At 63.7% G+C, this 24,520-nt stretch overlaps 1 protein-coding gene across 1 annotated transcript in view; it reads right to left on the reverse strand.

The window, feature by feature from the left end:
- Nucleotides 1–24,520, reverse strand: part of SDK1 (sidekick cell adhesion molecule 1) — a 787,316-nt gene that overhangs the window by 139,701 nt on the left and 623,095 nt on the right. Inside the window, exons 14-17 of the mRNA XM_066342466.1 lie at nucleotides 23,420–23,556; nucleotides 14,537–14,684; nucleotides 13,642–13,782; nucleotides 8,880–9,061 (exon numbers count right to left, since the gene is read on the reverse strand). Of these exons, the coding sequence (XP_066198563.1) occupies nucleotides 8,880–9,061; nucleotides 13,642–13,782; nucleotides 14,537–14,684; nucleotides 23,420–23,556 (608 nt within the window). The remainder of the gene's footprint in view (nucleotides 1–8,879; nucleotides 9,062–13,641; nucleotides 13,783–14,536; nucleotides 14,685–23,419; nucleotides 23,557–24,520) is intronic.

Raw genomic sequence — 24,520 nt, forward strand, 5'->3', positions numbered from 1 at the left:
GCTCTGCCCACCAGGGGGCGATGCTCTGCCCCTCCGGGGCGTCGCTCTGCTGTGACCAGAGCCACTCTAGCGCCTGGGGCAGAGGCCAAGGAGCCATCCCCAGCGCCCGGGCCATCTCTGCTCCAATGGAGCCTTGCTGCGGGAGGGGAAGAGAGAGACAGAGAGGAAGGAGAGGGGGAGGGGTGGAGAAGCAGATGGGCGCTTCTCCTGTGTGCCCTGGCCAGGAATCGAACCCAGGTCCCCCGCATGCCAGGCCGATGCTCTACCGCTGAGCCAACCGGCCAGGGCCACACCCTGGGCTTTCATCAAAAAAAAAAAAAAAAAAGAATCTCCAATTCTTCTCAGCCCTCTTCTCTCTTTCCTAATTATTGCTGTCAGGGTGACTCACAAATTTGTGGACAATGGAATCAAAAATTCCCTGAAGCGAGAGGAAGACCAACAGCCGGGAAACCCTTCCTGGCAGCGCGCCCCGTAAGGGAGCGGCCGGGCGAAAGGTCTTCATTACCGCCGGTGACGGAATCCCACGCCTTCTGCGCAGAGGGAGGGCCGAGCCTATGAGGGGCCGGTGCTCACGGAGGGGCCCTTCAGCACAGGGTTCGGGGGGCCCAGCAGGGCGCCATGGCCTCCTCCTTCTCTGAATTAGGCCTCAGGGGACAGCTTCTCCCCGTAATAAGCATTTCAAGGGCCACCTTCCCATGCCCCTCGCGGCAGGCCCTGAAGAGGTATGGTGACAGCTGCGCTCTGGTGGTTTTTCATTGCTCAAAAACACTCCATCTTCAGCAGCGAATGGCCTGGCACAGATCCCACTGTGTCCCCAGTCTTACACTGGACACAGCCCCAACCCCCTCTCCCCGCCCCGGACACTGGCTCGCTCTCCCAGCCAAGGACGAGGCGCCCCGGCAGGAGCACCCAGCACCCACGGGGGCACGGGGAAGAGACACCACGGGTCGGTCGGCGTCGATAACAGGAGCTTCCCAGTTCGGGAATGTCTGCCGTGGGGGGACAGCGATGGCCGTTCCTCTTCACCAGAGATGGGGATTTCTCGGACTGACGCCATCAGGGTTTCCTTCAGAGGCAAGCCATGGCCGACGGCCACTCGGAAATGCACCGCTGTGGAAAACGCACTTGAAAACGATACGTGGCCCTGGCCGGTTGGCTCAGTGGTAGAGCGTCGGCCTGGCGTGCAGGAGTCCCGAGTTCGATTCTTGGCCAGGGCACACAGAAGCGCTCATCTGCTTCTCCACCCCTCCCCCTCTCCTTCCTCTCTGTCTCTCTCTTCCCCTCCCGCAGCCAAGGCTCCATTGGAGCAAAGATGGCCTGGGCGCTGGGGATGGCTCCTTGGCCTCTGCCCCAGGCGCTAGAGTGGCTCTGGTCGCAACAGAGCGACGCCCCAGATGGGCAGAGCATCGCCCCCTGGTGGGCGTGCCGGGTGGATCCCTGTTGGGCGCATGCGGGAGTCTGTCTGACTGCCTCCCCGTTTCCAACTTCGGAAAAATACAAAACCCCCCACAACGATACGTATGCCCTGCCCACAGCTGAGCGCAAGAGGCCAATCTGGAAAGGTTCCACGCCTCTGATGCTATGGTGATATGTTCTGGAAAAGGCAATACTATGGAGACAATAAGAGGTCAGCGGTGGCCAGGGGTGGGGACAGGGGTGGAGGGAGAGTGTGCTGACCGCTGGGAGGAGCGTCTCCCTGGGTGACGCCGTTCCCAGGTGACGTCACAGCTGGGAGCCCTCACTCAGCAGGCTAGGTGCCCGCACCGGGCATGGGTGTGCCACCAGAGCAGCTGACCTGGACGTGGAGGGGTGGGGGGGGTCCCGGTGGAGGGGGTCCCACAGAAGTCACTCTCGACTGGGGAGAGAGAGCCGCCCTCAGGTCACATCACGGTAACTGTCAAATATGCGATGTTGTCACCGGGGACAGGGATTTTTAGCAAAGTTGAATCTCTAAATTTGAATCGTTAGTAGAATGTTTTTACCCCTCAAAAGAAGGATTCTTGCCCTGGCTGGTTGGCTCAGCGGTAGAGCGTCGGCCTAGCGTGCAGAGGACCCGGGTTCGATTCCCGGCCAGGGCACATAGGAGAAGCGCCCATTTGCTTCTCCACCCCTCCGCCGCGCTTTCCTCTCTGTCTCTCTCTTTCCCTCCCTCAGCCAAGGCTCCATTGGAGCAAAGATGGCCCGGGCGCTGGGCATGGCTCTGTGGCCTCTGCCTCAGGCGCTAGAGTGGCTCTGGTCGCAACATGGCGACGCCCAGGATGGGCAGAGCATCGCCCCCTGGTGGGCAGAGCGTCGCCCCTGGTGGGCGTGCCGGGTGGATCCCGGTCGGGCGCATGCGGGAGTCTGTCTGACTGTCTCTCCCTGTTTCCAGCTTCAGAAAAATGAAAAAAAAAAAAGAAGGATTCTTTGTTAAAAAAAAAAAAAAAAAGGCCTAGAAATGACCAACACAGGAGCCCTTGGACTCCCCCGTAACCACATAAGCAAACGGGCTCCGTGGATGAACGGACGAGCCCAGGTCAGGAGCAGGCGGTAGGTATGACGAGCCGGAAATCCTGTCATTCCAAACAGCAGAGTCCAGCAGACACCAGTGTCCAAAGGGCTCACCGGCCCAATCAGGAGGGGCAGCCATGAAAACCCCCAGTCGTCGTCATAACCGCCGTGGACGAGAAGGCTCCCAGCAGACGTCAGGTCAGGGGTCTTTCTTTCCTCCCTCCCTCCCTCCCTCCGCCCCTCCGTTCTTCCCCGCTTTTTACTTCCGCTGTCTGGAGCCTCGCTGACTGGCTGACAGCCTCCCTTGTCCCCACGAGCCTCTCTTCCCCCTTTCGTCCCACCGGGGTCCTGTCCACCACCACCGACAGCAGCCCACAGCGTTGGACGGACCGCGTGCCGGGCAGGCCCTGTTCCCGAGCCGTTCTCTGCACCTGACGGGAGAGACACATGTTGTCTCCTTACTGGCGTTCCACTCAAGCACGTAAAAGACACGAAAGCGTATCGGCAACATCCCCCGAGTCAACTCGAGCCTCGCGTGACGGGGACGGTGACGGTGACGGCTCCTCTTCCCTGGGCAGAAACGGCAGAATCGGCTGCACGTAACAGTCCGTCGCAAGAAACTACCGCTGACCACGAGGCCGTCCAATGTGCCGAAGCGTCAGTCACAACACGCCAGAGAAAACTGACAACGTGCCACTGCGGAGGGCCAGCAGAGACGTCCGTCTGCGGGTCTCGTGGGGACAGGTGGACGCACCTATCCGGGCCTCCATGGCAGGAACAGGACTGACATCTGGACCCTGCTCACGGCCACCGCCAAGCTGACGCAGACCCCACCCGGAGGGCCGGAGCCGCCTGCTGACCATACAATGAAATGAGCTCGGCTCAGCACGGAGGGAACGCCGAGGGCCCCGTCCCGCAAAGCGCCTGCACTCCGGGGTGTGCGCCCGGCTGCCTTCACGGGAGGAACGCTGCCCGTCCGTCCGTAGCGGGGGGGACCGTGAAATCTCAGCGTCTCGCCACACAGTTCCCTCTCCGCGCCCTCAGGGGCCATGTCCATTCCCCCGGCTGGAGACTGGCCTGGATGGTGACCTCTCAGGACCCGTCCCGTCCAGCAAGGCATCCCCCTTCCCTTCTGCCCGGGTTCTGTTCGCTGAGACTGGAGCTGCTGCCGGGCAGAGGGGGGACTGGTCTTCACGTCCTCGCCACAATCGCGCTCCACGCTCCTCCTTCAGGAGCAGGATTTGAAATGTCGGGGGCTGAGCTGTCTGCCCAGAACTTACGAGGATTCCCGGGCCCCTCGTTCTTTCCCGGCGACCCCACAGAATGAAACGTCTGTGCTTTCCCAACGGGGGGGATGGGGGGGGAAGCGGGCCCATCACAGGAAAGGGCTGCTGGCTATGCACAGGCGAGACCGGCCTTCCAGGGTCACTGCTGCCCGTGTCTGACGTGCGTGGAATAAAGGCAGCATGAAGTCCAGTGCCTCACCGTCCAGCACTTTCTAGCTCTGTGGCTTTGCGGGGGGGGGGAGGGGGAGGCAGTGACTCCCTGGGCTCCCGTTTCCTCTGTCACGCAGGTGCCGGGATGCCCACCGCCCGGGAGGACGGCGCGGGGAGGAAGGACGTGAGTGAGAACGGCCTGACGTGTGCACGGCATGGGACCGAGCACCTGGGCCCGGTGGCTCCCTCTGACCCGCCGGCTTCCTGTCCTGTCCTCTCCTGCCCGCCCTCCAAGGCTGGTGGCGCCCATGCCCAACGGAACGGCGCTCTGTTCGGGTCTGACTTCCTGTCGCGGGGGCGGCTGGAGGGGGGGGTCTGCAGCCCGGGGCCTGGAGAGTCTCCCAGGCGGAGAAACACATCTTTTGTGCCGTGTCACTGACGCCGCATTGAGAATTTCCCAAGGGGGATAAGAAGGGAGCCCGCGAACGGAGTGTGTGCTCATTTATAACCCTTCCCTTCAGCACACCTTTCAGAGCCCAAGTGAACGTTTAGGAAGCGTTTTACTAATAATGTCTTAGGCATGTGGATAACCAAATGTTTTTTCCATTTCTTTAAGGTAATGTTCTGAAACCGGAATAAATCATCCCAGCACACAAAAAAATACCTGTTATAAGGAGAGAAACGATAAAGAAATAAAACCGGGAGAGAAAAATAAAAAGAAAGAAGGAAACTGCGGTGTGCCCGAGACGATGATTTATAGGATAATTTGTCTTCAGAGCCTTTCCAGCAGCACCAACGGCGGCATCGCCACGCACACGTGAGACAGGAGAGCCGCCGGGCCGGTCTCCACGCGGGAGGGCGGGGCGTCACATCTCAGACGGCGCTGACCGCGTGTGGAGTCACTCTGTCCCGCGGCCGTCCCCGCGACTTGAACAACCGTTAAGAAAAACGGGATTTGGGACCACCCAGCCTCAGCATCGAACTCAAGGACCGAATCTCCGTGATGGGGGCGCTGCGGGAGGGGGGGACACCGGTGGGTCGGCGGGCAGAACACACACCCTCGGACCTTTTCCACCCAAAACCCAAAGCCCGGGCGCCTCCGGACGCGTGTGGAAGGGGGTTCTTGAGTGAACACGGAAGGTATGGCCCGTTTCCGTCTGGGGAATCACGGTGGAAATCCGGCGGGCGGGTTCCATCCAGGTCTGCTGGGATCGCCGGCCACAGCCGCCTGGACGGAAGGAGACTTTCCTCCTGCCCCGTGGACGGTTCGCTGCCTGGCAGGAGCTGTGTGCGAGGGCTGCCGCTTGATCTGAAAGTCACCGCCGTGCCGCGGATTAAAACGCCGGGAGCAGAAAAGGCCGTGGAGGCTCTGCTGGTCCGATGGATTCCCTGGACTGGCCGACGAGAGACGGGGTGGTGGGTGCGGGGGGGCTTGAAGCTCGCAGTCACGGGGGTCCCTGCACCCCAGCCGCCTCCAGGCAGGGACTGTGACCCCGGCAGACAGACCAGGCGGCTTCGCCCACCTGCGGGGCAGGGGGCTGGACGGACACGGGATCGGTGGCAGGTGCAGGAGGCTCCCGGTCACTTCGTGGATCAACAGCAGCGTGCGCCGTGCTGAACGAAGGCAGGGGGTCACCCGCGTACCCCCTGTGGGGGCTTCCGTGAGGAGAGCCCACCTGAGGCCGCTCTGCCCCAGGGGCTTGAGCAGCCCCTGTGCCCTCCAGGGTCCTCGCCCGGCTGGTGCCTTTGAGAGGCTGAGTGACACTCACCTAATGGGAGTGGGAGCCCGCAGGCTCACTGGACATCCGGCACTTTCTGGAAGGAGTGACCCCCAAAAAGCCTTATTAAAGTCAAGATAAGTGACCGCTCACTCCCCTGAGGGATGAGCCCGCACGGCCACGGAGGGGGAAGTGAGGCCGGCTGGACAGAGCCCGTCCCCCCCACTGTCCCCCGCCTCCGAGGCTGCGTGGCCCCTGCCCTCCCATGCTCCCCTAGAGGCCTCCAGACTTAGTTTATACACACGGCCATTGTCCCCCAGTCAGGCCGACAGTCACTTCATGAGTTCCTCTTTCTCCCTTTAACACACGGGCGTTTCAATCACTGCCTCACGGCGTCCCGGGCTGGCTCCATCCTCGCTGCTTCCTCAGCTCTCAGCGCCGGTGGCCGGGGGACACGTTCGCGTCCAGACAGGGCTTCCGGCAGCAGACGGACCCCGAGCTGCGGGGCTGGGGCTGGGGGTTCCCCGTTTCTGCTCATTCCGACCTGGGCGATGACGAAGGCCCCGGAGGCACTCTGCAGGAGGCCGGCAGGCGCAGACTGCCGTGGGGGGTTTGACTTCTGGCGACCGTGTATCCTGAGGGTCGGATACACACAGCCGTGGTCACGCAGAAAGAGGCAGAGGTGGGAACCTGCCTGGCCGGCCGCCGTTTCCGTGGGGCTCTGTGCCCTGGCGCGGGTCTGGGCGGTCACCACTGACATCAGGGGCTGCGACGTCGCCCAGAACACAGGGGAGGACTGGACGCTGGTTCTGCCCTCTGGGCGGTCACCACTGACATCAGAGGCTGCGACGTCGCCCAGAACACAGGGGAGGACTGGACGCTGGTTCTGCCCTCTGGGCGGTCACCACTGACATCAGGGGCTGCGACGTCGCCCAGAACACAGGGGAGGACCGGACGCTGGTTCTGCCCTCTGGGCGGTCACCACTGACATCAGAGGCTGCGACGTCGCCCAGAACACAGGGGAGGACTGGACGCTGGTTCTGCCCTCTGGGCGGTCACCACTGACATCAGGGGCTGCGACGTCGCCCAGAACACAGGGGAGGACCGGACGCTGGTTCTGCCCCATCAGCCGCGGGGCCTCAGCCCAACTCACGCTGAGCCAGATAATGTTCAGTTTCCTTGTGCAGAAGTGACTGCCGACGACCCTGGCCCTGGTCTCTCCTGAAAACGGCCAGCAATCAGAGGGAGCAGCTGGGTGCCACCCGTGTCCCCGCCCAGGGCCACTGCCCAGGACACCTCGGGTGTGACTGCCCGGGACAACTCGGGTGTGGCTGCCCGGGACACCTCGGGTGTGGCTACCCGGGACACCACGGGTGTGACCGCCCGGGACACCTCGGATGTGACTGCCCAGGACACCTCGGGTGTGACTGCCCAGGACACCACGGGTGTGACTGCCCGGGACACCTCGGGTGTGACTGCCCAGGGCCACTGTCCAGGACACCACGGGTGTGACCGTCCGGGACACCTCGGGTGTGACCACCCGGGACACCTCGCACGGGTGTGACCGCCCGGGACACCTCGCACGGGCGTGACCGCCCGGGACACCTTGCATGGGCGTGACCGCCTGGGACACCTCGGGTGTGAGCTCGTGGGGCCTGACGGTACTCGGTGGACAGGCTGTCACAAGGGACACAGAGGGAGCAGGCGTGAGGCTGTTTCTGAAAAAGCTGAGAAGCCCCCGCCGGACACAGGCCCCCCCCTCATTCTCCCAGCAGCCTGGGAGCTGGAAGGGGTCATCGCCTCACAGCCACACGGACGGACAGATGGACGGACGCTCTTCTGTCGGCTTCCCGCCTGCCCGTCACCCTCGGGGGGTGCGTTTTCCCAGTCCGGCATTGTGGCCGCCTCACCCACGGCTCTGAACCTTGAACGGCTCCCCAGGGTGGCCCAAATGAAAGCCACACTCTGGACGCCCGTCTCGGCCGGGGGGGGGGCGCTGGGGACGGAGCGAGGCCCGCGGGGTTCAGAGCTGCGGGAGTTATTCACAGTGTTTCCCGCCCACTGTGCTGTTATTTAATTGTGACACAGGCTCCTCGGAGCAAAGTTTCACGGTCCGGGATTCCAGATCTTTCTTTCTGTTTCCCCGCGAGCCATTAAGCATTAGGTGCCGTGGAAGGGGCCCTTTCTGCTTGTCTTGCATTTTAAACATTTTCTGCCCGTCGCTGTGAATGCAGACTGACTGCACTTAATTTATAAGGGAGGATTGATATATAGACTCTAGGATGACACCGGACAGATGATCAATAAGGGATGATGATAACAGCATGTCATATCAAGGAACATTAGGTCTCGGGCATGATTTGGGGAGAGAAGTGGGCAGTTAGAAACCCTGTCATCTGAAGAAGGTCAGGGCCTGGGAGCAATAAAAACGCCTAAGCGTATAAAACCACACCTGCGAGCCAGGAGAGGGGACGGAAAGGGGCTCTGGATTGCGTGGGGGAGACCGCTTCCCCCGGGGCAGGGATCTGGGCGGTGGGGCGGGCGCAGCTGCCTGGCAGAGGGTCTGTGTGGTGCTGAGCGGACCAGCAGTGGAACGCAGAGCAACTGCAGACGCCAACTTCTCCGGGGGCCGCGCCCGCCCGGTCCTCAGAGAGAACAGTGGGGGACCGGACCCTGGGAAGAGCCTTAAGGTGACTGGGGGGTGGGGTGGGGGTCTCAGCACACGGGTGAGGTGTGAGACCGCCCCCCCCCCCGCCTTTATGACGTCCCTCCCTCCCGGCTATTTTGGGGGGAGAGGTTTGACCATCTCGTAAATTGTTGGCTGGTGCAGCTGAGAGAGAAAATCAAACACACACATAAACAAACAAACAAAGCGCCAAGCGGCACATTTCATTACTGCTCATCTCAAAGAAACACCATTCTAGTCGTTGTTCCCTTGGAAAAGCACCCACAGGGCCCCAGAGGACTCCAGAGACACCACACGGGACCAGGATTCATGTAGAACAAGTCCAGCCCCCCCCCCCCTGCACCTGCAGGGACCCCGGGGGACCAGGCAAAGGGTGCATGTGAGACCAGAGAGAAGCAGGTAGAACCCAGCCCGCTCCCTCCCGCCGTGTTGCTGCCGGTTCAGAACAGGGGGCGAGATGAAATCAGATACGGGGGCGGGGGGGGGGGGCGCTGAACCCTCTGTGTTTACATCCGGCTGCTCCGGGCGAGCCTGGCAGACCCCGCTTACCTCCTTGGAGGGTGTACTCGGTCACCGCCCTGCTGAAGACGCCCAGGCCGGCCCCGTTGTAAGCGGCCACCTGTATCTCGTACTGCGTCCAGATGATCAGCTCGGTCACCAGGCAGTAGTTGACCTCGGGGCTGGTGATGTTCCTCTGCTGGTGCTCCCCGGGTAGTCCGGCCAGGCGGTACCTGCAGCAGACGGTGGAGAGGTGACTCGCCCGGGACGTGCTGTGCCCGCGGCCCTCCCGTGCGGCGGAGGGGGGTGCGGGTACGTGAACAGCGGCCAGGCCGGGAGGCCTGCCCACGGCGAGGCCGCCCCCTAATAAGCCCATCGAAACGGAATAACCTCTCGGCTCGCGTGCTGAAAGTGCAGGGCGGAACAGAACCGACAGGTGAACCGTGTTCCCGGTGGAGGGAAAACGACAGCTTTTAAAGCGCACCTGTCCTGGGAGCATGGAGGCTCAGCACCCCAAAATTCCAGACGCGACTTCAGTTGGGGTGGTCGCTGCCCATCAGTCTGAGTGACACGTCCCCCCCGCCCTGTGACTCTGACACGGGGGTGGTGGTGGGGGGACAGAAGAGCAAGTCCAGCCCTGGTGGCTCCACTTAGGCATTCTAGATTTGTTCAAGCGGGTTCCAGAACCAGACGGAGAGGCTTCTAAAGGTGGTGACGCCCCTAAAACACTAGCCCGACGCCGAGCATGGCGAAGCGTGTCTCGGGGAGACCTTGGAGAGCGTGCGCGCAGTAGGCCCTATCGTGCGCCCAATGCAGGGATTGGAAGTTGTATTTACTCTAAGAAGTGACCCACAGACAGGACTCTGGACTTGGACATAAACGAGGAGATGGCCGTTCGCGCTCTGGAAGGACGTTGACAGCACCGCTCTGAGTGGCTCGCGACTTCCCAGGGCTCCGTGCAGAGAAGGTCATCAGCGCCCTGGGTGGAGCCAAGGGCCCTGGGTGGTGGGGGTCCCCTGGGTGGAGCCAGGGCCCTGGGAAGTGGGGGTCCCCTGGGTGGAGCCAGGGCCCTGGGCGGTGGGGGTCCCCTGGGTGGAGCCAGGGCCCTGGGCGGTGGGGGTCCCCTGGGTGGAGCCAAGGGTCCTGGGCGGTGGGGGTCCCCTGGGTGGAGCCAGGGCCCTGGGCGGTGGGGGTCCCCTGGGTGGAGCCAAGGGCATGGGCGGTGGGGGTCCCCTGGGTGGAGCCAGGGCCCTGGGTGGTGGGGGTCCCCTGGGTGGAGTGATTCCGTCCCAGGAGCGGTTCTCGCCTGAGGAGGGCCTGGCTCGGTCAGATACGTGGAGACGGGGCGGGGGGGGGGGAGACGGGGCAGGAGGACACACAGTCAGACACACATGGATCCTCCCTGACGTGGGGCGACGCTGAGGGCCCCGGGGTCCCGGTCAGCACCCTGCGCTGTGCCCCGGGCTGGACCCGCCGCAGCAAGGCCGCCGCCATCAGGACGGAGGAGAGACCCGGAGTCCAGGCCCCTGAGTGGAAGCCGGCTCTCCCAGAGCAGAGGGCTGCGAGCGCTAAGGAAGTGGGGGGACTTCACAGAACGCCCCCCCCCGTGAGGATCGGGGCTCTGTGGGGCGCCTCTCACCCTCTTGCTGTCAACCTGACCCGACCCGCGGTCCCGGGCGAGGCCTGTCTGACGGGAAGGGCCAGGGGGCTGAGGCTCCTGTGCCCCTGGCCCGAGAGGAGCCACCGCCCGGCGGGCGGCCCTGGGGACAGACAGTGTCCTCCTGCGGTCAGTGCGTCAGAGACCACCTTTCCGCTTCCTGCCCTGCCGACCTCTGACCCCTCCCGAGACAGCCCCCTGGCCTGGAGGAAGGACCTGCGTGAGCAAGTGTGAGGGCTCATCGTGGGGGTTCAGATCGTCTACGTCACGTGACGGTCCTCAAGGCAGTGACGACAGGGAGAGGGGACCGGCGTGGAATGACCCCCCTGCCAGATATGGTCACTTGAGTCCCCTACATACAAAGCACGAATTTCTGGAATAAATGCCACCGAGACTACCAGGTGAGCCGTTTGGACACAGCCACCAGAGTGTTCCGGTGCGTGAAGGGGGCCCAGGTCCGCCTCCAACCAACGTGGCACACACTGGGTGTGACGGCTCAGGAAGGAGCCCACGCGTGGGGGACCGTCACCAGACCATGCACATCCCGGGGGGAGCAGAGGTCTGAGCCCCAGGAGACTCGGGCCGGGAAGGACACTGAGAGCTGGGCGGTCTCCACAAGTTCTCAACTTCTCTGGGCGTCTGCGGCCACCTCCCCACACTGGCAGAGTCCTCACAGCACCGCACAGGGACGCTGCAAGAACAGGATGAGACGGCGGAGCCCGGGTGGGCGGGGCAGGGTGACGCGCCCCCTCCCCCCTCCTTTCTGAAAGCCCCCCCCTCCGGGACACGTAGGCCGAGTCACGAGGGACTAAGCCTGCGGAGTCGCCGGGCCTCTCTGGGCCCCCCCTCTCCACGCGACTGTCCCTGCTCCTTCCGCGGTGGCGGGGGGCTCAGGCCGCCCCGTTCTGTCCGGTGGCGCAGGGTCCTCGCCTGGCAGTCACAGAACGTCTGGAAAGGTCACAATTAACTAACAGAAGTGCAGGGCACCGTCCTCCGGCGGGCGGGATGCGTTGCCCGGGAGACCGTCTCGAACAGAACAAGACGGTATTTTTCATAAGGAAATAACAGGAGAGAGTGTTTACAAAGGACCTAACCCTTCTGCTCTTCTTAAAGAGACACCCTGCCCGTTATTATAAATATCTGATCTCTGCGCACGCAGCCCTACTGGGGGGGGGGCGAAGGGGGGCGACGGCCATTTATCTCCGCCCTGCCCCTCCCTGGGCCGCGCTGCGCATCTGACGTGGGGGACATGTGCTCCAGAGGACGCGCTTGCAGGCAGAGGCGACGTGCAGGCCGGAGGGTGACTCCGGGAGTGTTTCCAAAGCGAAGTCATTTCGGCACGGGGGCCTTGAGATTTCTGGAGACTTTGATATATCCACGGGCCATGGGGTAGTGAGGGCACCCTCCTTTTTGGGGCTTTCTTGACTTAAGCCCCTACGAAATACAGAGGCCCTCTTTTCCGGCACCCGACTCCACTGGCACCATCACGGAAAATCCTTTTCACGGCAGCAATCCCACCAAATGGAGACATGTGCGGCGGCCCCCGACGGGCCTCCGGACACTGGAGAGGCCTCGTGAGGAGAGGGCGCGCCCGGAGCCGGGTTCTGCGGGCCGATGTTTAAAGTCCCGCCCAGCCAGGAAGAGGAGCACACGGGGGCGGGGCCACGAGGGCACGGCCCATCATTTTCACTGGCCGGTGAGCAGAGGACAAGAGTGCCCGTGGAACAGGGAGCTGGTGGCGTGAAGCCACCGCCTCAGCCTTCGGGCAGACGAGTGCCAGACGGGACCTGGATGGAGCCCACGGTGCCCTGTGCCGGCAGGGGGCAGAGTGCAGTCTCTTTACCCTCCTGGGAGATGGGGTCGGGCAGCTGGGGGCACAGCGAGCCCGGAGGGCCCTGGGTCTGAGTCTGGGCACCCCTAGGCATGGCTGTGGTTGGGTCTCTGCGGGCGGAGGATGACCGAGCTGGTGCTGAGAGGATGATTCATAGGCCCGAAGAGAAACCTAAGAGCAGCGGATTGGCTACGACCGCCGCGTGCCCCCGGCACACAGGCAAACACGTGTGAAATGACCAGTGTGTGATGACGTGGGCATAGACCAGGTGAGCGGTCCTCCCTCGGCAAAGGGAATGGGGTTGAAGAAGCAACGCTTCCCTCCTCTCTCTATCTAAGAAACGACACGTACCCCCTGAAACCTTGTCCACCCAGCATCTTCTGAGCCCGGTTCAGAATGGGCCCGGCCTGGTTCTCCGCCGGGAGGTGGTAACCGCACCCCTGTTCTGGCCCCCGAGGCCGCGAGGGGGGTCAAAGTTCATGTCAGACTAGCAAACACGTCCACGGCTGTGCACTCTGTTAGAAGAGACTTCGTAACTGTCCTTTACTACGGCTTCCTTCTTCCTTTGTTACTTGTGTCAACAAACCACCGCCGGGATCACATTCGGTGCAATTTTTAAATCAGCAGTGGTTTGGGCAGAGCGAGGGCGGCTCCCCTCAAACCCAGCCCCGGTGGGCGTGGTCCTCTCGGCGCGAGCCCCGCCCACCCACCCCGCCCCCCGAGGCGGAGCCAGCACGATGCCCGCCCCCTGCACACGTGCGCCACTCGCCTGCACACGTGCGCGTCCGGCCTGCCCCGTGTTTCAAAGCCCCTCCATTTCATTTCCAACACGGAGAAACCGTGAGGTCGCATGTAAAAAAAGCTAGATTTTTACATTCGTTTTAAATACGAGGAATCCTGGAGATCCTGAACAGCACCCACCCTGTGCATAGTGACAACGGGGTGACCGTTCAGTCGGCTGTATTATTATTGTTCGTTAGAAATCGTGACAGTTCATCACGCACGCCCCTGGGAAAAGCTTAGCACGAAGAGGGCACCTTGCTCCCCACTCATAATAGTCCCCTCCGTGCTTCTGTCCGACGCAGTGTTCTGCGTGCACGCGGATGGCTGGACCTGCGGGCGCCGACCCCGCGGAGCTGCCCGGTGCCCCGCTCTCTCCAGGTGGGCGCCCCCCCTCCCCACCCCCTCCCCGGGGTCGCCCAGCGGGCCCCATGCTCCTGCCCGCCCCTGGGCTCCTGTCAACACTCCCGTCTGTAAGCCCAGCCAGCCAGGCGCCTGACTCTCTGTCGTGACCGTCCGGAAAGGCCCCACGGCGGGCGACTTGCCTGAGGATGTACCCGCGCAGCACCCCGTTGTGCTCCGTCTCGGGGGGCGGCTGCCACTGCACCATGATGGACTGGTTGGTGCGCCCACTGGCCACTATATTTTTCGGGGGGGCACTGGGTGGCTCTTCGGGTAACATCAACCTGGAAAGGAAGGGCGGGGAGGGCAGAGAGGTCAGTCGGCGCCAGAGGCAGAGGCGCCCGGCCGCCCGCACTCCCTGCCTCGCTGGGGCTGCGGCCGGACTATTTCCTGAGCTCGGGGGACGGACACGGCGAAACACACAGCTGGTCAAACGGCCGGGACGTGTGTGGGACAGAAGACCAGTCAGGGCAGCAGTGACGGGCAGGCAGAGGCGGCGACCCCGGCCCGTCCGAGCGACCCCAGCGCCTGGGCTCTCTGAAAGCGGGACCCGCCTGAGCGGCCGGCTTGCAGGCTCCCGCCCCAGACGCCTTCCCAAGGGTTTTCCTCCGCTCGTCAGACTTCTCAGAGCAACTCCCACCGGCTCCCCCCGCCCCCCAGAGCTCAGGTTGCGGAGGAGGGCCCGCTGACACGGGGTGACGGCTTCCCCTGCACCCCAGGAACGGTTCCCTCACGACGCCCTGCTAGGTGTTCACCTACCAGGACCCTGGCCCTCGCTCCCGGCCGGCTGGCAGTCAGGACCGAAACCCGGGCCTCCCTGTGCGCAGAGGGCTGTGCTATCAGGAGCTCCGTGTCTGAGACACTGTGCTCAGAGCCCTCCCACCGCGGCTCCAGTCTTTCCTGCGCACAGGCTGGCGGTGGGGCTCAGGGCTGGGGGCTGATCCCGGGGTCCGTGCCGCCCCGCCCCCTACCTACGCGTCTGCATGCTCTCGGGCCGCCCCGCCCCCCATCACCACGCTGGGCGGGCGCACCACACACCTGCTGGTCTCTGCGCTGTACTGGCCTTTGCCCACTTGGTTCACGGCGCACACCCTGAACTGGTAGGAGCGAGCTGGCGTCAGGCCGCGCACGGTGACGCCGGTCATCTCGGGGCCGACGTTGGACAGACGCACTTTCCACGGAGAGTCTGAAAGGAAACAGATGGCACGCCCCCGTGAGCACAGGCCCGAAGAACAGCGCGCCCTGCGTCCTGGGGAATTACGCACGTGCGCAGCCCGGCAGCTCCAGGAGACGCGGCACCGATCCCCGCCTAACAGATATGGAAACCGGGGTGCAGGGTCACGTGGCTGGTGACCGGTCAGCCCGGCACTGAACATGGGTTTCCCGCTCCGAGTCTAGGGTGCCTCCCGTCACCCCGGGCTGCCCTCAGCAAGTAAGGGATTTCCATGGGACCGGCCGACGGTGCTCTGAATGGGGCCACAGTGCTCCCGGGCCCTGTGCTCACCGTGCAGTGACCAGGCGCTAGCGGCTGACACGCCCAGGCAGGCAGACTGCAGACTCCCTCCCAGAACTGATGCAGCGTGTGCCACTCGGCGATAAATTAAAACTGAATTTGTTAGCATTTTAATAGAAGAGGAAATGAGCGGGACAGAGACAGACGGGGACGTGTGTCCTGCGGGCCATCTGCGTGGCGGCCCCCCACCCTCCTGAGTGGCTTTGGCTGGAGAGACACGAGACTCCCAGCTGGTGTGGTTATCCTTCCAGCCAGCGCCCTGCAGGTGTGCGGGGCCCCGGCCAGCCTGGGGAAGGAGGGGCTCCCGCCTGCAAGGCTGCAGAGCGTCCACCGGGCTCCTGCACGGCTGCCGGACGTGGTGCTGAGCTCAAGCGTGTGTGGGCCCGATCATTTCGCAGCAGGGGCCCTGGGATGACGGGACCTGGCTAGGCCTGGGAGCGCCCGCTGTGCCGTGAGTTCCCATCCAGAAGGGCTCTTGACAAGTCCTCAGGGGAAGATTCCCGTGGAAATCAATCTGTCCTTCGCGTTCCCCGGGAAGTGGAGAAAGTAGAATCCTTGCCACCCACACGGAGAAGGGGAGAGAGACGGGTTGGTTCCCACTACGGCAGACGGGGCGGGCCGTGTGCACGCTCCACGCCACACAGAACCACGGCCGGCTGCGAGAACCGGGAGGGCCCGCCGTCTGCACCTGGGCTCTGAGCAGAAGCAACGCCCTCCGGTCCTGAGAAGTGGAGACGGAGAAGCTCTGGCCGCCCCTGGTCGGGCTGTCACAGCCCCTGCGGCCGGCACCGCTGCCCATGAGGTGGTGAGCCCCCCGCCGGTCTGCGTGCTGGTCACAAAGCTGGTGCTTCCCACCCTCGCACATGTCCCGGGAGCCTCTTCCGATAAAAAAAGAGCGTCGGCATGTCCTCAGCTGAAGGTGCCCAAGGAAGGACCTCCTTTGCCAAAGACCTGAATTATTTCCCAAAGCGCCGTCCCTGTGAGGACGTCCGTGCGTCAGCGTGCGCCCGTCACCCCGGGGCTCCTCCAGGGAGGATGCGGAGCCCGGCCTCGGGGAGGTCGGAGTGAGTGACCGTCGCTGCCTAGACGTGTGGACGGACGGCACAGCACACAGATGGAGCCGCCCGGGGTTCCGGGGGGCGTGCGGTCACACACACACACAGCCCAACACAACACACACAGCGGCAGCTGAATGGGACCAGCGTCCCCTCTGCAGGCCTTCAGGGAGCCCACGGAGCGACACCGTGAGGGCGCAGGCCCCCACGCCCAGGACTCGGGGTGCTGGCTCTACGGGTCAGCTGGCCCAGCTGGGCTCCAGGCGAGGGCCGGGGGAGGGGCGGCGGGGCTCGACCGAGAGCCAGAGGAGACAAAACCACCAACGGAAGGGACGGACCCTGGCTGGATCCTGACCTGGACGAACCCCCTGGGAGACGAGGGTTTTCAGAACAGACCCGCAGCCGTCAGGGTGCAGGGGACGGAGAGGCTCCCGGGCACCTGGCTGACCCCGGTGCTTCTGTTCCGCTCCGACTTCCCGGGGGCGGCCAGGGCAGCAAAGCAGCGGAGGAACGGCAGAGCCAGGAGGAGGCCACTGAGGCGCCGGCCAGGCCCGCACTGTGCCCGCCCGTGCCCCTCCCGCGCGGTGTCCCGGGTGAGGGGGTCCGTGTCCGGGCAGACGACAGACCCGCTCTCCAGACCCCACCTCCTCTCAGCGCGTCTTGAGCAAAGATGAAGCCTGGCGCCGGTCTCGGAAGTCCGAGCTTCCAAGTTTAAGGAACACACAGGGATCTCGAGCTGGGGGCTGGGAACCACGCCCTGGCGGGGACGGGGTCCCTCCGGTCACCAGCTCTCTGACGCCTGTGCAGGGGGTGACGGGACCTTGGGGGCTCGCGTCAGAGCTGTGAACCGGCGGGACACTCACTAAGGGGGCTCTCCTGCATAAACGGGAGGGAATCGCGAAACGGACCGTTTAGTTACTTTAAGAATATTTTAAGAAATTTCCCTACACATATTAAAAAAAAAAAAGTCCAAAGCACCGGGAATGAGAGGAATGTGTTCCACGATGGAAAACGACTGTTTCAAACGTCACGGTCATTGCCACGACGAACAGGCAGGACCGGTGGATGGAGGTGGGAGTGGGAAGTGGCCGAACGTGGGAAACACCCAGGACAGCAACCCTCTCCCAGCGCCCCGACCACGGAGGCCTGCCTGGTCGGAAGGGGACACGGGAGGAGACCCCAGTCACGGCGGCAGGACGACGAAATCCTAGGACAACTTTCACAGAAAAGGGCCGGACCCTCTGGGCTCAACCCCGCAAACTTCCCTGGGATGGAGAAGCGTTGTTATTCTCTGGGTGAAAGGTCAGAATGACCAAGGAGTCCGTTCTCACACAACGTACCGCAGGCTTAACACACGATGAAAACGCCCACGGGACTGTTTTTGAAACTTGACAAAAATCATCCCGTTCTTTCCGGAGAGAATAAACAGGGTGACAAGAAGTCACGGAATTCTGGAAGAGGAAGGGGGACTGGCTTTATTGGTTCTTAAAACACATTCTAAAGCAAATAAAAATACTCTGACACGGGCAGGTAAACAGATGATGGAGCAACAGACCCGAATAAACCCCGCACAGACCTTTATATAAACGCGTCCTCTTAACACGCAGCCAAAGAAACATTCACCACGATGAAAGGGGGGCTGTTTGCTAAGCTACGCCGGGTAAGCGGAGGTCGTTTGGGGGGGAAAAAAAAAAAAGATAAAGTCACCCGTCAGAACACTTCACATCTCGATGTTCCGGATGAACGAGAGAGTTAAATGCGTTAGAAGCGGAAGCTTTTAACAGCAAGCAGAAAACTTAGGCGGGTCCGTATTTTATACTCGACAGTGCTGAACCATCCACCCGTGAAAGCAATAAGAAAAATCATAAAGGAAAATAGCAAGAGACTTAAGTACATAAAAATCAAACGCTTCGGTCTGCCCCTCAAAAAAGTAGTACACAAAAGTTAAGGGTAAAAAAAGCGAGTTGAAAACATACTTGTCACAGGTGACAGAAAAGAAAACCCCCACTGGAGGCTTCGCTATGGAAACAGGGAAAGAGGACAGGGACAGACACATCCCAGCAGCAGAAGCCGCCCCACGTGGAATGTTCAGGGGTCCCTGGGAAGGTAACAGGAAACAGCTCCGGGACCTGAACGGCACAACGATGGTTTCCTCCTAGGCGTTTTCATTGCTGTGGGTGTCCTGCCTCTGTTCGGTGCCCCGAGGGTCTCGTTTATCTATGTGGGGGGGGGGGGCAGGGATGCCTGAGCAGGATGTTGAGACAGCGGCCGCCCCCCCAGGGGCGGAACTGACCAAAGGCAAGGCGGGGGATGGGAGAGCACTCCCAGCGCACTAGGACGAGGACAGGGCAGTGGCTCTGGACACGCAGAGCAACAGGGGCGTGGAGTGGCAGGCGGGGTCCGAGGAGGGACGGCGCTCTGCCGAGGACGGGCCAGTGGCTCTGGACACGCAGAGCAACAGGGGCGTGGAGTGGCGGGCGGGGTCCGAGGAGGGACGGCGCGCTGGGCCAGGCTGACGTGCCACCACCCGTTCTTCAGCAGTGGGGACTCCTGCGTGGGCAGGCACTGGGGCTAGCCATCTGGCTAGAAGGCGGACTAGGGGACGCAGCCGTGGGCCGTGTTTAAATCGTGAGCACACTGGGGGCGGGGAGTCAGAGGTGACTCTGGAGGAGTCGGGGTGCCCCGCCCAGCCCCGCTGGGGCACCTCCTCCGGGCACCGACTCAGCCCGACGTCGCTGAGCACTTCTGCCGGACGGGGGATGTGGGGAGGCCGGAGGGAGGGGTCAGGGCGACGGGCCAGCCGCCGGTCAGGGACAGGGCTTGCCGGAATGCAGAGGGGCAGGGACTCGGTAAGAAGTTGATAAAGCAAAACCAACTGAGCTTCCCGAGTTATGGGTGAGGGACAGGAAACGGCCCGGGATTCGAAAACGACGTCCATGTTTCCAACCTGGCAAAGGAGTGGCCACTTCGGGGCGAGAACAGGGAGTCCTACTTTGACAGCTGGAGTTTGGCCAGCCTGGGTGGGGGACATCGCGGTGTGTAGACGGTCACGTGCGTCTGGGGCTCCGGGGACAGCTCCAGGCTGGAACCAGCTCTGAGGGGGCGGCAGCAGCAGGGGACAGGTGAGCACGGGGCACGGGGGGTCGTCACTGGGGATGCATGGAGGGTGAGGGGACCGGAGCACGGAGCACGCGCGTCTGCAGAAGGCTGACATTTTAGGGGCAGGACTGGAAATGAAAGACTCAGATGAGTCAGAGAAAATGGTCAAAGAGGAAGAAGAATCTAGAACAGGGGTAGTCAACCTTTTTATTCCTACTGCCCACTTCTGTATCTCTGTTAGTAGTAAACTTTTCTAACCGCCCACTGGTTCCACAGTCATGGTGATTTATAAAGTAGGAAGTAACTTTACTTTATAAAATTTATAAAGCAGAGTCACAGTAGTTAAAGCATATAGTAATAATTACTTACCAAGAACTTTATGTCGGATTTTCGCTAAGTTTGGCAGAAGAAATCTTTATAAAACAACTTACTCTAGTTCAATCTATCTTTTTATTTATACTTTGGTTGCTCCGCTACCACCCACCATGAAAGCTGGAACGCCCACTAGTGGGCGGTAGGGACCAGGTTGACCACCACTAGGGGGCGGTAGGGACCGGGTTGACCCCCCACTAGGGGGCGGTAGGGACCGGGTTGACCACCGCTAGTGGGCGGTAGGGACCGGGTTGACCACCGCTAGGGGGCGGTAGGGACCGGGTTGACCACCGCTAGGGGGCGGTAGGGACCGGGTTGACCACCGCTAGGGGGCGGTAGGGACCAGGTTGACCACCAATAGGGGGCGGTAGGGACCAGGTTGACCACCAGTGCTCTAGAATGGAGAGAGAGACGGGATGATTCAAGGCAGGGAAACATAGCTTGCATTTCAGCCAGTGCTCCGAGGCACGGCCTCCGTCGCGGCCCCAAGGAGGCCCCTCCGCCAGGGCCGGCCCGCAGTGAGGGCGGGTGCTGGGACCTGCCTGCCTCTGCTATGGACATGAGCTCGCTTGGTCCCTGCAGGAGCCATGGTTCCCAGGGGAACGGTGTCCTAGCCGGCCCACGGGAGGAGCTGGCTGCAGAGTGTGCCCACGTCACTGGTCAGACGGACTGCTGGAGGGGTTCCGTGGGACTGTCCACGTGCACAGCGCCCAGTGCAGGCCACGTGTGATTTCCACGCCAGCGTCTTTGCAGCGACACTGGTCTTCCTGGCCACAATCCGCTCGCACGTTCAGCTGCTTCTTAAGGGCTCTGAACTCCGACAACAGTGGTCACGGGCCCAGAGGGTGGCGCTGGTCCGCAGACGGCAGCAGAGACCACGGACTTGCTGGACAGCGGAGCCCAGGGTCGGTCTCAGACGAGCATCTCATCCTCCGTAGGTCCTTCGTGCAGTGACAATGACAGTCGTCTGGGTTCCTCTACGTCAGAGGGTCTGAGCAGCTCAGCTGGTTCAGTAGGAGAGCCAGAGGCTCAAGAGGGACCCGCGACGCTCTCGGTCACTGTGAGTGACCCGAAGTGACAGAACACTGACAGGGCTGTCCACAGGGCGCCGGCACTCTGCAGGCACCACAGGTGCAGGGGACGGCACGTGGACCCGGCCTGCCCGTGTGGCTCATGGTCTTGCTGGGAGACCAGCGTCTACGCCATCTAGACAGTGACCGCGGCACGGTGCACTCAACACGCAGAGGGCACTCAGGGAGGGACACGAACCCGGCCTGGCATGAGGGGGGCTGGGGTCAAGGAGAAGGGTGGCAGGAGAGCAGTCCCAGGCTGGCCTTGGGGACAAGGGAGCATGTTCCCAGCAGACCCTGCCCCCACCCCAGCCACGCCCTATTCCCCCCCCCCAGTATTGTCGCTTTAGGAGCTGGCTGCCGAGCCTCCCTCTGCGGGCTGTGCGTGCGGAGGCTCTGACGCGCCACATCCCGGCCCTTGGTCACCATGCTCCTGCAGCGCCCTGTCCGTCCCTCGGTCACCGTGCTCCTGCCCCGCCCCGTCCGTCCCTCGGTCACCGTGCTCCTGCCCCGCCCCGTCCGTCCCTCGGTCACCGTGCTCCTGCAGCGCCCTGTCCGTCCCTCGGTCACCGTGCTCCTGCCCCGCCCCGTCAGTCCCTCGGTCACCGTGCTCCTGCCCCGCCCTGTCCGTCCCTCGGTCACTGTGCTCCTGCAGCGCCCCGTCCGTCCCTCGGTCACTGTGCTCCTGCCCCGCCCTGTCCGTCCCTCGGTCACTGTGCTCCTGCCCCGCCCCGTCCGTCCCTCGGTCACCGTGCTCCTGCAGTGCCCCGTCCGTCCCTCGGTCACTGTGCTCCTGCCCCGCCCCGTCCGTCCCTCGGTCACCGTGCTCCTGCAGCGCCCCGTCCGTCCCTCGGTCACCGTGCTCCTGCCCCGCCCCGTCCGTCCCTCGGTCACCGTGCTCCTGCCCCGCCCTGTCCGTCCCTCGGTCACCGTGCTCCTGCAGCGCCCTGTCCGTCCGTCCCTCGGTCACCGTGCTCCTGCCCCGCCCCGTCCGTCCCTCGGTCACCGTGCTCCTGCAGCGCCCTGTCCGTCCCTCGGTCACCGTGCTCCTGCCCCGCCCCGTCCGTCCCTCGGTCACCGTGCTCCTGCAGCGCCCCGTCCGTCCCTCGGTCACCGTGCTCCTGCCCCGCCCCGTCCGTCCCTCGGTCACCGTGCTCCTGCCCCGCCCCGTCCGTCCCTCGGTCACCGTGCTCCTGCCCCGCCCCGTCCGTCCCTCGGTCACCGTGCTCCTGCAGCGCCCCGTCCGTCCCTCGGTCACCGTGCTCCTGCCCCGCCCCGTCCGTCCCTCGGTCACCGTGCTCCTGCAGCGCCCCGTCCGTCCCTCGGTCACCATGCTCCTGCAGCGCCCCGTCCGTCCCTCGGTCACCGTGCTCCTGCAGCGCCCCGTCCGTCCCTCGGTCACCGTGCTCCTGCAGCGCCCCGTCCGTCCCTCGGTCACCGTGCTCCTGCAGCGCCCCGTCCGTCCCTCGGTCACCGTGCTCCTGCAGTGCCCCGTCCGTCCCTCGGTCACCGTGCTCCTGCCCCGCCCCGTCCGTCCCTCGGTCACCGTGCTCCTGCAGTGCCCTGTCCGTCCCTCGGTCACCGTGCTCCTGCAGTGCCCCGTCCGTCCCTCGGTCACCGTGCTCCTGCCCCGCCCTGTCCGTCCCTCGGTCACTGTGCTCCTGCCCCGCCCCGTCCGTCCCTCGGTCACCGTGCTCCTGCAGCGCCCTGTCCGTCCGTCCCTCGGTCACCGTGCTCCTGCCCCGCCCTGTCCGTCCCTCGGTCACCGTGCTCCTGCAGTGCCCTGTCCGTCCCTCGGTCACCGTGCTCCTGCCCCGCCCTGTCCGTCCCTTGGTCACCGTGCTCCTGCAGTGCCCTGTCCGTCCCTCGGTCACCGTGCTCCTGCCCCGCCCTGTCCGTCCCTCGGTCACCGTGCTCCTGCAGTGCCCTGTCCGTCCCTCGGTCACCGTGCTCCTGCCCCGCCCTGTCCGTCCCTCGGTCACCGTGCTCCTGCCCCGCCCCGTCCGTCCCTCGGTCACCGTGCTCCTGCAGAGCCCTGTCCGTCCCTCGGTCACTGTGCTCCTGCCCCGCCCTGTCCGTCCCTCGGTCACCGTGCTCCTGCAGCGCCCTGTCCGTCCGTCCCTCGGTCACCGTGCTCCTGCAGCGCCCTGTCCGTCCCTCGGTCACCGTGCTCCTGCAGCGCCCTGTCCGTCCCTCGGTCACCGTGCTCCTGCAGCGCCCTGTCCGTCCCTCGGTCACTGTGCTCCTGCAGCGCCCTGTCCGTCCCTCGGTCACTGTGCTCCTGCAGCGCCCTGTCCGTCCCTCGGTCACTGTGCTCCTGCAGAGCCCTGTCCGTCCCTCGGTCACTGTGCTCCTGCCCCGCCCTGTCCGGCCCTCGGTCACCGTGCTCCTGCAGTGCCCTGTCCGTCCCTCGCCAGCTGCTCCTGACGCGACCAGATGTGTTGACGTGTGTGACCGTCTCTGTGACGCTAGTGAGCTGAGACTGACCGTTTCCTCTGGGGTGCCTGGCTCAGAGTGGCCCGTGCGCACGGCCACCGTGGAGGGCCTCAGTGCACCTCCAGACTCCCCCCAGGAGGCTCGGCCCACCCCTCTTTCGCCCCCACGGGCCTCCCATTCGCCTCTTCTCTTCCCCAAAGAAGCCGGAGCTGCTGTTTTTCCACTGCAGCTACGAAAAGCACCGTGACGTTTTAGCGGCTGTCTTGCGCCTGAGCCAGAAGTAAGTAAAGGTCAAGGACATTAGAGCACAGAGGGAGAGAAATCTGATGACCGTCCCTCCCCGGCCAGCCCCGCCCCGCCCGGCTCGGCTACTCACTGTTCTCAGACAGCTCCACGATGTAGTACAGGACCGGGCTGTTCCCGTCGAAGGGGCGGACCCAGGACAGCTGCACGGCGTGGCCCTGGGAGGAGTTGAGGCCGGCCAGGAGGTTCTGCGGGGGGTGCGGCAGCTCGCTGCGGACACGGAGGAACGAGAAGGAGGAGGAACAGGTCAGCACCGGCGGTCAGCCTGGGGTCTGCATGGCGCCGTCCTGCCTGAGCGCCAGGTTTTGGAAATGGAGAACAGAAGATACACCTCCCCACACACACACAGAAACCCCCTCCTCCACCGATCACGGCTGTTTTGTTCTCCGGACTCGAGTTGCCGCAATTCTCCCGGGAGGAACTGCATCAGCTAGCGACTCCATAACTTAACGCGGGCGGGAGGTGCCAGCCAGCTGCTGGACCGTATTCTATATTTCACTGAGAAAAGCCGGACAGTGATTTGTTTTGACGGCGGGAAGTTCACGAAGACGCGGCGAGCCAGACGACCGTGGGAAGGCCGGGGGGGGGGGTGGGGGGAGCGTGACTTCATCCGGGTTCCTGGCGCCGGGGCCTTCGGAGTGTCCAGCCAGGACGCCCACGTGCGTTCTCTGACGACGGACGGCGTGAGGTCACCCTGCCGCCCGGTCGGTCCTGCTGGGTGCTGGGGGGTTTGGGAGCAGCCCCGAGAGGGGACGGCGGTGGAGACGGACGCCACGGGAGGGTAAGGACGACGACGGCGAGGCCGCCCGGTGGAGACGCCGTGAAAGCCAGCAGGTCTGAAGTTACCGGCGGGGAGAGCCAGCAAGGGGACTCCTGGTGACAGAGCCTCCCATCCAGCACCGCGGTCTTTCCCGGACACGCCCTCCCCGCCTCGCCCGCCACGCCCGCCACCTTCCGTCGTGAGCTGCCCGCTCCCTGCATTGAACCTTCACACCTCTCCGGTCTGGGAGCCGGATCTCCCCGAGGACGGCTTCTGCCCTGATGAACGCCCCCCCCCCTCCCAGGCGTGCCGGGGACAGCAGGAGCCCAGGGTGACCTGTTTCACCCACGAACTAGTTCTGGTCTCCTGCAGACCTCAAGGACTGCTGACCCGCGTAGGTCGGCACAAAGAGCC

The sequence above is a fragment of the Saccopteryx leptura genome, chromosome 6 (genome assembly GCF_036850995.1).
Source record: "Saccopteryx leptura isolate mSacLep1 chromosome 6, mSacLep1_pri_phased_curated, whole genome shotgun sequence".
NCBI classification, from domain to species: domain Eukaryota; kingdom Metazoa; phylum Chordata; class Mammalia; order Chiroptera; family Emballonuridae; genus Saccopteryx; species Saccopteryx leptura.